We start from the raw sequence: 15,218 nt of genomic DNA, 5'->3' as shown, positions 1-15,218 counted from the left end.
AAAATATAGAAAGGAGGGAAGGAGGGTGAGGAGGGCCTGAGAAAGGAAACACGGAACGCAAAGAGGGGAAGTGAAGATGAAGAGTGGCAGCACTTTGTACCTTCGCAGCCCGAGGGCCGATCCCACTGATGATGTAATCATCTGTAATTGGTCCCAATTATAACTTAAGGTTTGATTGGCGCTGAGACGCGGCCAATTAGATCCCAGAGTCTGACGAGCCGTGCAGAGACGTCCTACCGGGGCCTACGCAGCTCTCCCACTTCCTCCTCTTGACAGCTTTTGTTCGCAGTTGCTCGGCCAAAGGTTAAATTTGAAAGTATTACACGCATCGTTTGCCAAATCGGACGATCGACCGGGGAGAACAGCTGAGAATCCAACCGGATTCCAGCGGCAGCAACGCGGACCTCTCGCAGCGTTTCGGCATCTTCACAACAAATTGGGTTGGGCAGCGAGATGGCGTCGCCTGACGGACAGAGACGCACTGGAATCGCAGAGAAGCGCCTCACAATCAAGCTCATAGGAGGACGTGGACTCAGATGACAGCAGCGGCGGAACGAGCCTGAGCTGCTCCATCGCCGTCCTCCCGTTCCCACTGATACACACTTTTTCGGCTGCGGGACGAGCCGCTCATCTACTTAACCCCCTCCCAAAATGCGTCGGCTTCCCTGTCAAGTTAAGTGGTGTGAACACACATGGTACTCAGGAGGGTGCAAAGCGCGGCTCAACCACCAGGATAACATCAGAGATACCATCAAGCTGCCCCTGGGGCGGCGGGGTACGTAATGATGTAACGAAGACTCGAGAGACTGGCCCAGTGTGGGGGTGGAATACATGGACCCAAGTTAATATAAATGTCCCACTTTATTCTTCTTCGATAGATTTTAGGCAAAAATAATCCCTGTGACAGTACAGGCGGTGTAAAGAGTAACAGAGCAAATAAGCACTGTTCTTACAAGAGGGCTTCATTCTGGACTTAAATCAACGTATACTTGAAGTAGTTTCTAACAGTACAAAGGGTACCACAAACTCCCTGTTAATTTGCTTTTAAAACTCCATACTCCTGGTAAAAATGTATTATTATTTTTCATAATAGTACTTAACATAGTAGTATTAATATTTTATAATACTCATTTACTAACGTTAAAATAATATCAAATTAGGGTTAAATTACCTCAGGGCCACTGGCTTTAATGGCGGGGCCAATAGAAAATTTAGCTCATTATTAACCCCTGGTAACAGTACAAACATCCATCATTTGGGTCAGGATTTGGTACATTGGTAGTATACCAGAACAAAAATAAATAAAAAACTAATCATTTGAATGGGGGTCTTCGAATGTGTTCCATGCACTCAATGACAAGACAGTGATGTAGTGTTGGATTCATCGGGTGAAACAAACCAATCCTTCACTGAATGATTTGGTTCATTGCGTGAACCAAATGTTTTTGTGTTATGTTCTTTATTATGTACACACACCCATTCCCTATATGCAAAATTCTCAAACACATACACACGTGTGCATGCATTTCATGATGCATTTCCTGAGCATCGCCACTCTCTATAAACACTTGTTCCTTCCTCCTTTCAGCTTTGCCTGTAGATGTATGCCTTTAATGCACATGAGTGTGGCTGTATGGCATGGGAAAAGCATGTAGGCTATAAATATTTCAATATTCCATAAATCTTTCATTAACGTTAATATGTAGAATCAGTTCTACAATTCAACCCAAATCAATGAAAAATGACCGTTTTGACAAATTTGCACGCTTAGACTTTGTGTATTCTAAATACACAACTCTACTCTTATGAGGCAGCATGCAAATGGAAAATGGGGAAGCACTTGAGCGAAACCGAAAAGGAATCAAGTAATGACCGGATTAAATGACCCATTGCGTTTGGCGTTCACGGCCGATAAACTTGGTGCTTACGATTTCTGAGGACGGGGCTTCCAGATTCCAGGCAACATTGACCTAACCCTACCACTTTGCACACACACACACACACACACACACACACAACACACACACACACACACACACACACTGTGGTAACCATAGTTACATGCCGTAATGTAGGGTTTTGCACCAATAATGCATCGCAGCGGAGGCCCCTGTTCTTCCTCTGACGTGACAACGTCAAGAGGTTCCTTCTCAGTGACTGAAGCAGCAAGCGTAGGTGTGTGTTGGTAAGTTTGTGTGCTCTCACCGCAGTGCCCGGCAGCGCTGCAGCCAATCACTTGCACGTGCATCACATTGCAGTGCCGTCCCCAGAAACCATGCAACATGGGGCGTAACACACCTTGATCCATACGCAAACTCACAACAGCATTGTGCATGTGTGTCATACTGGGGTTTGTGATGGTATGTGTACTGCTGGTTATTCCATGTATTGCTTTGGGGCTATGCCATTATGAAGATATATTGCGCCATTTGTGATCCTCACCCCCCCACCAGGTGCATCGTACCCAGGACACCAGGAACACACACGCACGCACGCACACACACACACACACACACACACACACACACACACACACACACACACACACACACACACACACACACACACACACACACACACACACACACACACACACACGCACACACACACGCACACACGCACACACGCACACACACAAAGGTAAGCGCATGGAGAAATGTATGCCTGCGAGCGGGAGGTACCTGCCAGCATTACCAGTAAAGTGAGTGTAATGGCCTTTCTCACACATTGTCCCCGTACCCAACCCGCACCGTAATCTGATTATGCCACATGATTGGATGTTTGCGCCGAAGCCAGGGGCCTCGGGGGCTACACAGCCCATCCGTGCACACTGCAGCCGCCACTGACAGGGGCCATCTGCGAGGACCCCCGGTCCAGAGGCAGACTCGACTCACCAGTGTACCCATGGCAAACTTTTCAAGCAAAAGGTCCACAGTGTGCATGTGGTGATGTGTGTATACCTCCAGTGCCAACTAATCCCCAGTTCACCAACAGTTGGGCAACCCACCTGTTTGTAATTGGTCCAAATATCACAATATCACATATGCAGGCACAAAGCAGCTAAAATTCCTGTCAACTAGTTGTGGTACATGGTGATGCTAAACAACTCAGTAATGTTTTAACTGAAAAATGTCATATTTCCATCCTTGCCACTTGCTATCCCAATGACAAGGGCAATTGAAAAAAAAACGAAATAAAAATCCAGAGTAGAGCAGAGACGATGTTGGGGGGGGGGGGTGTTGTGGGCAGGAGGACGGATCAGAGAGGGCGGAAAAGCAGCTCTTCAAATGGTAATTTCACCCTGCTTCACTCCTGGACGGTGTGAGCGCTGACTCAGGGGAAAAGTCCAGATTGCTTTTGGAATGGGATGAAAAAGAGTTGGAGAGTTAGAGAGAGAGTGTGTGTGTGTGGGGAAGGGGGTGTTATACTCAATTTCATTAAGTTTTTGGCTGCAGGAAGAAGCCTGCAGGACCATAAGGGGCTTATCTGGAGCCATAACCCATTCCCGCTTGATTACCAGCTATTGATTGAGGCATTAAATTGGTCTCTGTTGAATATGCTTGCATATGAAGTGGAATAGTCTCTGATGGCTTGGCTATCAAACCTGACAGGAAGGTGGAAATCATCAGAGAGGAGACGGTAGATGAGCGCTGGGCCAGCCCTGTGTCCAGCCAATCCACAGCCGCATTAGGCAGGTGCAAGCCGCATAGCAGAGGTCTTAATCGCAGTGACTCAACTGAACAGAAGCACCAATCCAAGCTGAGCAGGGGCAGGCAAGGAGCAATAAAAGTAAAATAATTGGCATTACCCTTTATGTATTTACTTAAAAACACAGCAGTGAATAGTGTTCCAATTAGTACAGTGGTGAGATTTTTTTCGGGGTGCAAATCTTTACTCCCAGCAAACAGAAACCTTTAATGTAGACTAATGGTTCTCACTGTGTGATCTAAGGTCTAAGGTTCTACATCTTGACTTTTAGAGCTGGATTCAGTTTGGTATGAGAACTACTTCCGACTTCCAAACCAGGCCAAACTCAGTGAAAAGGGGCATATTAATGCCTACATGTGAGAACCAGCACCTTAACTGCATTATTGCATAATCCTACTGTATAGTATTTTTTTAGAACCACACTAGTAAATTCCTTTAAAGCGACCAGTTACCAGATCTTTACTGAAGCAAACTTTTCAAACTAGTAACAGTAGTTGAGCAGTAAAGTGAAAATGGTCTAAAAAAAGTGCGATTTCCAATAGGGTGCAGTCCGTGGCCGTCAGGCTGAGCCTCACAGAATCTCCATCCTAATCAGTGCTGTAATCAGGCTGTTAATCAGGCTGATAAGAGGGGATGATTGGGAGCCTTAGAGCCCAGTGTTCCCACCGCTGCCCGGTGGGAATTCAAAACCTCATCTCCGTCCTACTGATCCATATAGAGGTTATCAACACAGTGCCACGCACACTCAATAGGAATAATGAAGGCGCGCTGAATACACACACGCTCTGGCAACGCAGCCAACAGGGTCTGCCAAGAGGTGCACATGCTTGTAACGATTGGATCCTTACACACACACACACACACACACACACACACACACACACACACACACACACACACACACACACACACACACACACACACACACACACACACACACACACACACACACACACAGTGATACAATTAAGAAGCCAGGCATGTACACGCTATAGGAGTTGATTAAAGCTCTCAGTATCGCATAATAACCATAATTGACTGGGGATATATTCAGGACACGGGGCTGTACGTACAGCAAGGGTAATGGGACAGGGACGGGAAAAGAGGAGTGGGGGGCAGAGGATGCCCCCAGAGAACAGAGAATTCCCTTCTCCATCTACCTGCCTGAGTCGAGCGAGGCTCCGGCTGCAGCGTGCGCTCAGAGGAAACGATGGAAACAGAGGTGTTTTGCGTAGGATTTGTGATGGGGAAGTGTGACGCTGCAGGGTCAGAGAGCGCAGCGAGGACTCCGTTCTGTCTGGTGGATCAGCCTCTCCGAATTAAGACTCGAGCAAAACAGGAAACAAGCAAACACCATCAACCCAACTCGGCTCAACGCAGTGCTCACTGCTCCGCTCCCATTGTTCTGGGGTGAGTGTCTCTCCGTGAACAACTTTTGCTCACGACAAGGGATGCTGGACGGGCTCATGGACTGGGATGATGATGAATACTGCAAACTGCCAAACACCGTAATCAGGTCACACCTCTGCAGACTCTCTCACACACACACACACACACACACACACACACACACACACACACACACACACACACACACACACACACACACACACACACACACACACACACACACACACACACACACACACACACACACACCTCCCGCAAGCTGAATATTTCAGCAGTGTGCAGGCTGCTAACCAGCACCGGGACTTGTTAATGAGTGAGAGCCATGGGCAAGATGAGAGTAGAGCCCAACTAACTAGAGACTGGCTGTCTGCAAAGCTCCAGGAGAAGACAGAGATGAGGAAACCGCATGTACATGTCTATATGTGTGTGGAAGGTCCACGTGTGCGTTCAAGTATATGTGTGTGTACAATTTCATGCGACATATGAGGGGGGGAAATGTGCAAAAGTGTAAACTGACCGAACGTCAGCAAAGGCCTGGCTCTGCCGAGCCCAAATATAATAAACACTGTTCGTTCTTTCAGTTCTGACGCTATCAAAGATTTTTTTTTTTTTTAAATCTGAAAAATGTTTTTGTCTTTATTTGCTTGCATCATTCATTTGTTTAGCACTCAGGAGAGCAACATCTATTATACTTAGGTTCTTTTCATCCTGATTGTGGCGGCCATTAACAAATTGTGGAATTGCAAAGACAGCGTAGCTCACAAACGCTTCATGGGTAAAAAAAAAATTTGGGCGTGATCAGTGAGCGGTCAAAATCTCTCTTTCTGTCTCTGCCTCTCGACTGATGCGTTACTGGCATGACGTTTTGGTGAGAAATCGGGTTGCCATGGCATTAATGTAAATAGAGCAATAATGCAATATTTTAAAAAGCGATGAAACATTGTACACTGAATGAAAGAAGCGGGTATTAATCATATCAAAGGTAAATAAAAACTTAAATTTTTAAAACACATTCGGCTTACGCTGAGCTAAGAAAGAGGACATCATTCTGCCTCCTAATAATGACTCATCAACTGACAGGGAGAGAATCACAGATAGCTTTCGCCCTGACAACCTTAGACACAGAGATAAAGAGATAGAAGGAGATAGAGAGAACGTGAGAACGATCACCAGGGGATAGAATAAAAAAGCAAGCAAGCAAGCCATGTAAAAGGGTAGAATATCGAGGAGTGGGGGTGCAGGGAGATGAAGAGAGATGGGGGTAGGGGTAGTTTCCCAGTCAGTGTTTAATAGCTCAAGCAAAGCCCCCCCAGGCAATACAGAGGGGCCGCAGAGAAACCGGGACCAGAGAGAGAGCGAGAGAGCGAGAGCGAGAGTGAGAGAGAGAGATCTAGAACGTGCATACCTCCAGCCAGCCTCCGAAGAGAGCATTTCTCCGGTTGCCATAGAAACCGGCACCTTCAGCTGGGGGAGAAGAGAGAGGGCAAAAAAAAAAAAAAAAAAAAAAATGCTGTATAGAAATGAAGGGAAACTGAGAAGCCACTGAGAAGCCGCTCAGGACGCAGGAAAGTTCTGCAGAGTGGTTTCCTCTGGCAGCTCACATTGGACTCTCGTTGACTCCTTTCCCTCCAAACAGCACAGACCAGATCAAAAACATTATACACACACACACGCACATCCACACACTTGTGTATGCATGTGTGTGTGTCGCCACCAAAACACACGCGCGCACACACACAAACACAAAGAGCAGGGATCCAGCCTCGCCACCTGCAACCTGCTGATAATGAAGCTGTATTTCAGCCACCTCAAGGCAGCCATCTGGGCCGGGTCCTTCCCTTCCCCCTCCCCTGCTGCTCCTCCGGCTCCCAGCGCCTCAGCCCTCCTCTATTGGGGCCCGGGGACCACCGTCTTTAGGATGTTCCACATCAATGAGATGACACTGTCATTAAAAACACCACTGAAAAACACACACACACACACACACACACACACACACACACACACACACACACACACACACACACACACACACACACACACACACACACACACACACACACACACACACACACACACACACACACACAACACAGGAGAGGGACAAATCAAAAGTATGATGATGTCATTTTTCTCCACTGGGTGCTTCTGTCAGAGTCACAGAAAGACGAGACGTTAACAGCTCGCTAAGCCGCCAAGAGATGAGCCCAGATGGGGGGGGGGGGGGGGGAGAGCAGAGAAGGCTGGCAGATAAAACAACAGTGGCGCACGATCCTGACCAACCGAGTGGATGGTAGATTAGGGTCGCTGGGCAGAGGAGGCGTGTGGCAGCCCGCGAGAGATGAGAGCAGCAAGTAGGCAGCGGAGAAAGTAGAAAAAAAAAAAAAAAAAGAAAGAAAGAATGGAAAATTCAAGACCGGGGGCTGCGGTCCTGCTGTGATCTCTCAGCAAAGAAAAGAACGGCCATTGTCGCAGGAGGAGAGATGAAACCATGACAACCATCCCCACTGTTGGCCAACACTTAGCAAATGAGCGCTGAATGGAGCTTGGGAAGCCTCCGTCCCAAAAAGGGGGGCTGTGACGCCCACGCATGAAAACACACTGACTAATTGTTTAGAGTCAGCGCAGCCAGACACCTCTTTGCATTCTACTTCAACCAGCGCACACTACATAAAGCCATTGTTCAGTCATCAGCGCTGGCAACAGTCGCAGCCATTTCTGAAAATGGCCATTTCTCTCAAAACGCTCATGCTGAATATGATTACAGAAAATGAACCCCGGCGTCCAAACTGCTTTCTGCGCAAAAGAGGCACGCTGTGCACAAGTGTGCAGTATCTTCCAACACAATCTATTTCAAAATTAACTCCACCCATGAATCCTCGTTCACTTCCGAGGGAACATCCTCCCCCGCTTTCATCCTCGTCTGCAAGGGCGATGAGGCGTGGTTATCTGATAAATGACTGATTGAAAATGGAAAATGAAAACCAAACCACAAAAACTGAGTCCAACATAAGTGATTAAGGCGGCAGCTCAGTCCAGTGGAGCGCTCAGATCTAGAAAGGGAAAAAAGCTCAATTATGGTTTATTTCAATCATACTTCATAAAAGATATTGATCATATTGACCAGCTCCATCCATACATTGCCCGGCACCATTCTGACGTTCTTTGAGGTTTTTACCTCATGGAGGAAAGCCAAGCGCAGGTTAGCCAGCCCTGTGCGTCACACCCTCTTTGGCTTTCACCTTCACCTCAACAATAACCGACTGCCTTACACTTCGACAGCAACCAAAGCCAATACGCTCCGAAAACATCATAGCACTTTGTTTAGACTCCAAAAGCAGGTCAGGTAGGAAGAGGAGCCGGTCCTGGGTGGTTTGATGTTATCTATGCGGAACGCCTTGTGCACTATAGTGACGACCAAAAACGGTTATCTAATGCGTTCAAAATGGACCAAAACTCCAGCGTGCCTCTCTTTTAACTAATGCCATTTTCAGAGTGGGTCTCTCTCCCTCTCGTGCATGCACACAGACACTACACGTAAGCCGTGCACAAAGACAGGCGTACAAAAGAGCTCCATCTTGCCCTTGTGGAGGGAAGCTAATGACATATGGGCTTCCCTTCCCTTTCTGCCAGCGCAGCACAGGAGCCTTGATTCATAATAACAGCCATCAACAAGCTCCGACTCAGTCCTCTGAGAGCTTGCACATGCAGGAGCACACACACACACACACACACACACACACACACACACACACACAGAAAAAGCCCATGTGTTAAGAGCACATACACACACACACACTTACACACACACACACGCACATACCCAGTGGAGGAAGTGTGTGGGTGAGAGGAGAGGCGAGCACTGACGCCCGCAGCGAGCCTCCACTTTGGACTCATCCGTGGATGTAGAGTCATAGTCGGAGCGGTCGCTTCGACGCCGGGCGGCCGGTGCAGAACAGGCGACACGAGCCCAAAACACGTGTCCGGCACCGGGATGGGGGCGGGGGACAGGGGACCGAGGAGGAGAGACGGGGTGGGTGCCCGGTCAGAGTTCAGTGTGAGGAGCAGGGGAGAGACCTGGAGGTGGTGGGGGGGGGGGGACGATATGGCTCTGACGTGACGCTGACCAGGTCCAGGGAACAGAGAGGACCAACTGGACGGGAGGACGGTCCCACGGTGGATACGGGTCTCTTCTCGCTGGTTTATTACAGGCCCATACCGAGAAGAGGTGTGTGTGTGTGTGTGTGTGTGTGTGTGTGTGTGTGTGTGTGTGTGTGCGTTTAAATAAAACTAGGCTGCGGCCAATACACGCTGTTTCAATTTACCTCTATCAAACCAGTAAATTGTCTGGTAATGCATTTTCCACAGTATCTGCTGACTGCCACTAGTAACACCTTGATCACAGCCCTTTTCTTTTTTTTTGGAAGTGGGGGGGGGGGGAGTCCTAGGCCGGAGTGCAGGCTCCGTTCCTCCTGCAGTGGAGCTACCGGGAAGCCGGGATGCTCAAGGGGACGGGGTGGCTGCACCCTGGTGTGACCAGATGCCCTTGTCCAGGATCTTTAAACGAACACGCCCCCGGTCCGCAGCCAGCGCAGAGTCCCAGCCCGCCCTGCCCGGTCCCGACCCCCCCCCCCCCCCCTCTCTCTCACCCACCCACCCGGATCAGCCCAAACCGGCCGGACTGCACGAGACCCAACCTACGGACGGACCCCGGGCGGCGCCGTATCACCGAGTCACACGGTGAGGATCCGTTCCGGCAGACCCTCTGCCTGACAACAAGGATTAAAGGAACATCATCACAGCCATCAAAGCAGCATCATGTCACCCCCTCCTCCCCCGCAACCATGACAACCTGCATCCATGATGCCAATATTAGGGATTCTCATGCCAATGCAATATTGATGTGATGGTGATGGTGGTGTGGGTGTTGGTGTGGGTGTGGGTGTGGGTGTTGGTAGTTTGTGATGGTGTTGGTGGTGGTGGTGGTGGGGTAGTTTGTGGTGGTGGTGGTGTTGGTGGTGGTGGGGTAGTTTGGGATGTTGGTGGCGGCGTTGGTGAGTGTGGTGGTGGTGGTGCAGGGACAGAGGGGTCCCAAACTGACCTGTCTGTCCTTTGCCGAGTGTCTTCTCCAGGCGGTACGGTCCCACATAGTTGGCGTAGTGACCGCCGTTGTCCTTGCCCGATGAGGATGACATTTTTTGCGCGTCGCTGCCGAGGCTCTGCCCGAGATCTCGCCGGGATGGAGGCTCACACTCCCGAATTAAAAGCTGATTATTCCACGGCGCAGTGAGTCCCCCCCACTCCTCTCTCTCCCTCTCCCTCTTCCTCTCTCTCTCTGTCTCTCTCTCTCGCTCTCCGTCGCTCGGTGGATCCTCCCTGTGTCCCCGCAGCTCCTCTGCCGCTGTCCCTCCGCGACGCGCTGCTCAAAACGCCGTTTCACACACGGGTAACATGGTGGTCGGATCGGAGGCGCGACGCACGGCTGCTCGGGCGGAGGGCGACGGGGAGACAGCGGGAACGCGCGTGCGCAGTGCGCCGCCAGAGCAGCCGTCCTGAGGTCGAACTGAGGATGAGACTGAGAATATGAATATTATTATAATTATTTTAAAAAAATGTAATATTAATGTAATGTAAATGTATTATGATTATGATTATGATTATGATTATTATTTTTATTATTATTATTATTATTATTATTATTATTATTATTATTATTATTATTATTATTATTATTATCATTGTTGTTATTGTTATTATTATTAATTATTATTATTATTAGTGTCATTGTTATTATTATTATTATTATTATTATTATTATTATTATTATTATTATTATTATTCGCTTGAGGTCGATCTGGAGAAGAGAGACCCCCTTTAAAGTTTTAACTGACCAATCAAACTAAAACTGATTACACTCAACATGACTCTTCAGTTATCTTTTAAGGCATTAGGACAGGTAATTATTGACATTTTATATTAAATTAAATATAAAATATTTAAATGCATTATACTAAAAGCTTAAAATATATATATACATTATTATTATCATTATCTATAAATTATTCGATTTCAAGTTGTATTCAAATATATATACAGTATAGATATATAATTTTTTGGCTTATATTTTTGTCTCTTTTGTATATATATTTCTGATTTTGATTGATTTTCTTCTACAGTGTATTTTGAGTTTTTATAATGTATCTACTGTATCTGTCTGGGTGTGTGGTGTGTGTGTGGTGAGTGTGTGTGTGTGTGTGTGTGTGTGTGTGTGTGTGTGTGTGTGTGTGTGTGTGTGTGTGTGTGTGTGTGTGTGTGTGTGTGTGGTGAGTGTTGGTGGTGGTGTTGGTGGTGGTGGTGGGGGTTGTTGTGTGGGGGGTGTTGTGTGTGAGGTCTACATGTGTCACACGCTGGGACACTCTCACTTGATTAAACCAGCGGCCGGCCCCCACTCCGCAGTGATGACGACCATCTATCTATCTCATTGCTTTGCAACAACAAAGGCCTTTGACCCAGCCCGCTCGGTGGCAGATGGGCTGCCTCCCGCCCTCCCCCGTACCTTCCTCCCCCTCTCTCCCCCTCCCCTACGCTCCCTAACAAAGAGAGGGGGCCTGCGCTGCACCGGGCGTGGGGTCGCGGCCCCCCACGAGAGGGGCTTTCGCTGAAACTACCGCCTATCAATTAATGGAAACCACCTCCTCGGCCCCATCGATAGCCTCGTGGCCCAAGAGGGCTGTGACCTCACGACCAGGGATCAATCATGTGTTCACCACGCGAGGTGAAGTCACTGCGTGTGTGCTCACCATCCGTCCATGGAAATCAGCACCTGGACCCAATCACCGTGCTCCGGTCCCCTGGAGGCTGAGGTCAGCGTGGACCAAACACCACAAGTGTAAAAAAAAAAACAGACAAACAATCGAAAACAAAGAAAATAGGTTTTTGTCTAATGATCTCAATGGGGAATAATCTGCAATCATCTATAGCGGTGGATCTCAACGTGGGGTCTGTGGAAAAGGTTCCAGGGGGTCCCCGGCAAAATGATTAATAGTTCAACTTCACCAGTATTAGACGACAGCACTATTTAGATTAGAGAATGTGGAATACTGACTGTTTTGATCCTTTCACTGTAATCTCCCTCACTCGTGCACAGACACTAAATCATATCCAACAATAAAAAGCTTCTCAGATTGGATCCCTGATACTAAATCTTATCAAGTGGGGTCCATGGCCTAATGCGTGTCATGATGAGGGTCCTCGAAATGAAAAAGGTGTACATGTAGAATCACTGCTCTAAAGCACGCGTCGTGAGGCGAAGTCACATCCAACGCTGTATCAAATATCACTGGCTGTAGGGGAGAACTAAGAAATGACATGGACCATTTGGGACCTACAGCCCCCAGTGAAGCGCACTGCGAGGAACCATGCGTGGACTGGAGAACGGCAGATATCCCAGTGACGGAGCGAGAAACTCCCCGATTATTTCAGCTCCGTTCATGAGGCGTGTTCAGAAGACCTTTTTTCCTCCGTCGTCCCCTCTCTTTCTTTGTCTCCTTATCCCCACTCCTCCACTCCTACACACTCTCCACTCGCAAACACCCCCTTCCGACCCCCCACCAGCACCAACATAATGAGTTGTGTCTGAGGAAGCCATTAGCACCACATACAAATAGACTGATCCTCCATCTATCTGCAATTCAAACGCTGTGTATTACAGCAAAGTCATTAGAGCACACCTGAGATATCATTTTGAGCCTTTCTCGTTTCGTCGGCAAAGCACAATCATCAAAGCGCACAGCTCGGCAGCCCAATTTTGCCTTCGCACTGGAAAACAGATTTCAGTTTTGCGCTTTAATGGACCGTGCGCGCTTCAATGCCACCGGACGCGGCGACGGCCATAAATATTGGAGAGGAGAGGGTCGCAGAACCCACCCTTCACTTTCAGAGACATTTCTGGGATAGAAGCTTAGCCTGCAGTCTATTTCTGCATTAGTCAGCTCTATTGTGCCCGTCTTGCCAACAGAGCAGGAAAATGCAGCTGCACACACACATGCGCACACACACACACACACACACACACACACACCAAACTCTCACATATTGCAAAGTGAAGAAGAAGCCAAATGGGAGAAGATCTCTTCTGACAGCACAATGGTGGAGGTGCATGTGAGTCATTGAGACCAAATCGGAGTGGAAGTCAAGTCCCAGACCAGGGCGTGCGGGAGCGATGTTCGCTGGGAGTTTAAAGGAGATGCACTCAGGATGGCAGACCATTTGTCGAAGGGATTCTGAAGGGACGCTGCAAGAGAAAACCCATAAAATAAACATTATATCATTGTATCTTTAGCTATCTTAAATAATGTAAACTGCTTAAATAACTAGCTTCATCAACATTATAAATAGCTACGGATAAATTTAAGTGAAATACATTGCTTTTTCCTACTCCACACTCTGAAAGATGTTTTAAGACATCTTTCCTGTATTTAAGTTTAAGATGATAACATTTCTCACATAATTTATTTTCTTGTTTCTAATGAAAACGGCCTCATCCATATGGATCATTTTTATGTATATTATTTTAAATAGTTGGCAGACTGATGATAGGACAGACACCAGTTCATGCATATGTTCGGTCATGTGCTCTAAAGTCATTGTTTTTATCACATACACATCATCATCTGATAAGGCTCAAGCATTTTAGATGATACTTTTATCAATGATGTCGGTTTTTCAGGAAAGCTCCCAACACAGAGAGGTGATATTGAATACATTGCCTTGCGATGCATTAACTTTAGCACAGTCTATTGTCCAAAGCAACTCATGAGTAGTCATTAGTATTGGTCGTTAGAAACAGTTGTTTTTAAGTCACTATATGTCACAGTCTTTTTCAGCAAAGCCTTCAATAAAAACAAGTAACATCCGCTGAGTCAGTGTTTCATTTATCCCTCCATAAAAAATGCTCACGGACAATTCCCATCCAATTTACAGTTGCATTTATGGCTTTTCCATTTTTAATTCTGATGAGACGTGGGACAATGTCCCAACCAAAGGAAATACAATAAAGGAAATAGATTCAGTTTTCTCGGCCAGAAACTCGTTTTTCATCGCACGGTTAGAAAACACAGTTTGATAAATGAATTAGGCCTTGAACTCTGGCTCATCTAACGCCTACGGACGCAGCGTGCTGCCGGATCAGAGGCGTCTCCGGGAGCTTAGCCCCGGCTCTGCGCTCCTCACAGGACCTTCCGACGATCGGAAGATCCAGAATCTACATCAGCGTCAAGCCAACGCGGACTCACCAGCCGCATGGAACACCGCACTCCACTACTGTATTGATTCCTCCTCAATTGGTTCATTCTGTGGCGGTTTGCGCGGCAGGACTTCTGTCTTCAGGATTTAGTGGGCTTATGTGGGATTTATTGACTGTAGTGGCGCCTGGGGAATTTGGAAACCTAATGGTTTCGACTTCCATGAGGAACTGTTGTGTATGTTCGTTTATGTCTGTTGCGACGTGTGTGCTTGTGTGCTTGGAGTGGGTGTGACGGCGGGGTAATCATTTTATCCGCCCATGTGCCACGACGCGTTCTGCGAGCTGCAGGTAAACGTGTGTGTTAGAGAGGAAGGAGCTGTGAGGAGATGCAAAGGGAATACCTGCCTTGCGGTTTGGTTGGAGGATCTGCATGCTGCGGTTTTATTGACATGAGGTCAATCTTTAGCCGAGTGGAAGACTTATTTGAGGGTTCACACCCTCCAACACCAATACCTCTTTATCTCCAGGTTCCACACCATGATGTAGCGTGTACACCTGCAGGCCTCTCCTCTTCCACCGTTCGGTCCTTCAGCCTCTGAAGGAGTGCTGGATCGCGGGGCCCCCGGCAAGGAGAGCCAGAGGTCTTCAGCGCACTCTGCGTTTCTGTCGTAACCGCCTGCTGGACTGCAGATCAACAATAGCTGTTCCAAGCACAAATTGTTAGTAATTAAGTATGCTATGTAGTGCTTTGCGTGCAGTTGTAATTACCAAGCAGCTCATTTAAAATATTGCTCTGCAAATTTTGTTGGATTGGGGCGCTGCAATTAAATTGCCAAGAGACTGTAATTACTAACAA

At 47.6% G+C, this 15,218-nt stretch overlaps 1 protein-coding gene across 1 annotated transcript in view; it reads right to left on the bottom strand.

Annotated features, from left to right (window-relative positions):
* Positions 1-10,313, bottom strand: part of LOC307227750 (serine/threonine-protein kinase BRSK2-like) — a gene marked incomplete at both ends in the record, with an annotated part of 94,408 nt that extends 84,095 nt beyond the window's left edge. The window contains one exon of the mRNA XM_079997173.1: positions 10,220-10,313. Within this exon, the coding sequence (XP_079853299.1) occupies positions 10,220-10,313 (94 nt within the window). The remainder of the gene's footprint in view (positions 1-10,219) is intronic.
* Between the last annotated feature and the right edge of the window lie 4,905 nt (positions 10,314-15,218).

The sequence above is a fragment of the Zeus faber genome (assembly GCF_960531495.2).
Source record: "Zeus faber genome assembly, chromosome: 3".
In the NCBI taxonomy this organism is placed as follows: Eukaryota; Metazoa; Chordata; class Actinopteri; order Zeiformes; family Zeidae; genus Zeus; species Zeus faber.
The sequence above is the reverse complement of the archived record's forward strand: the minus strand, read 5'-3'. Positions and strand labels throughout refer to the sequence as shown.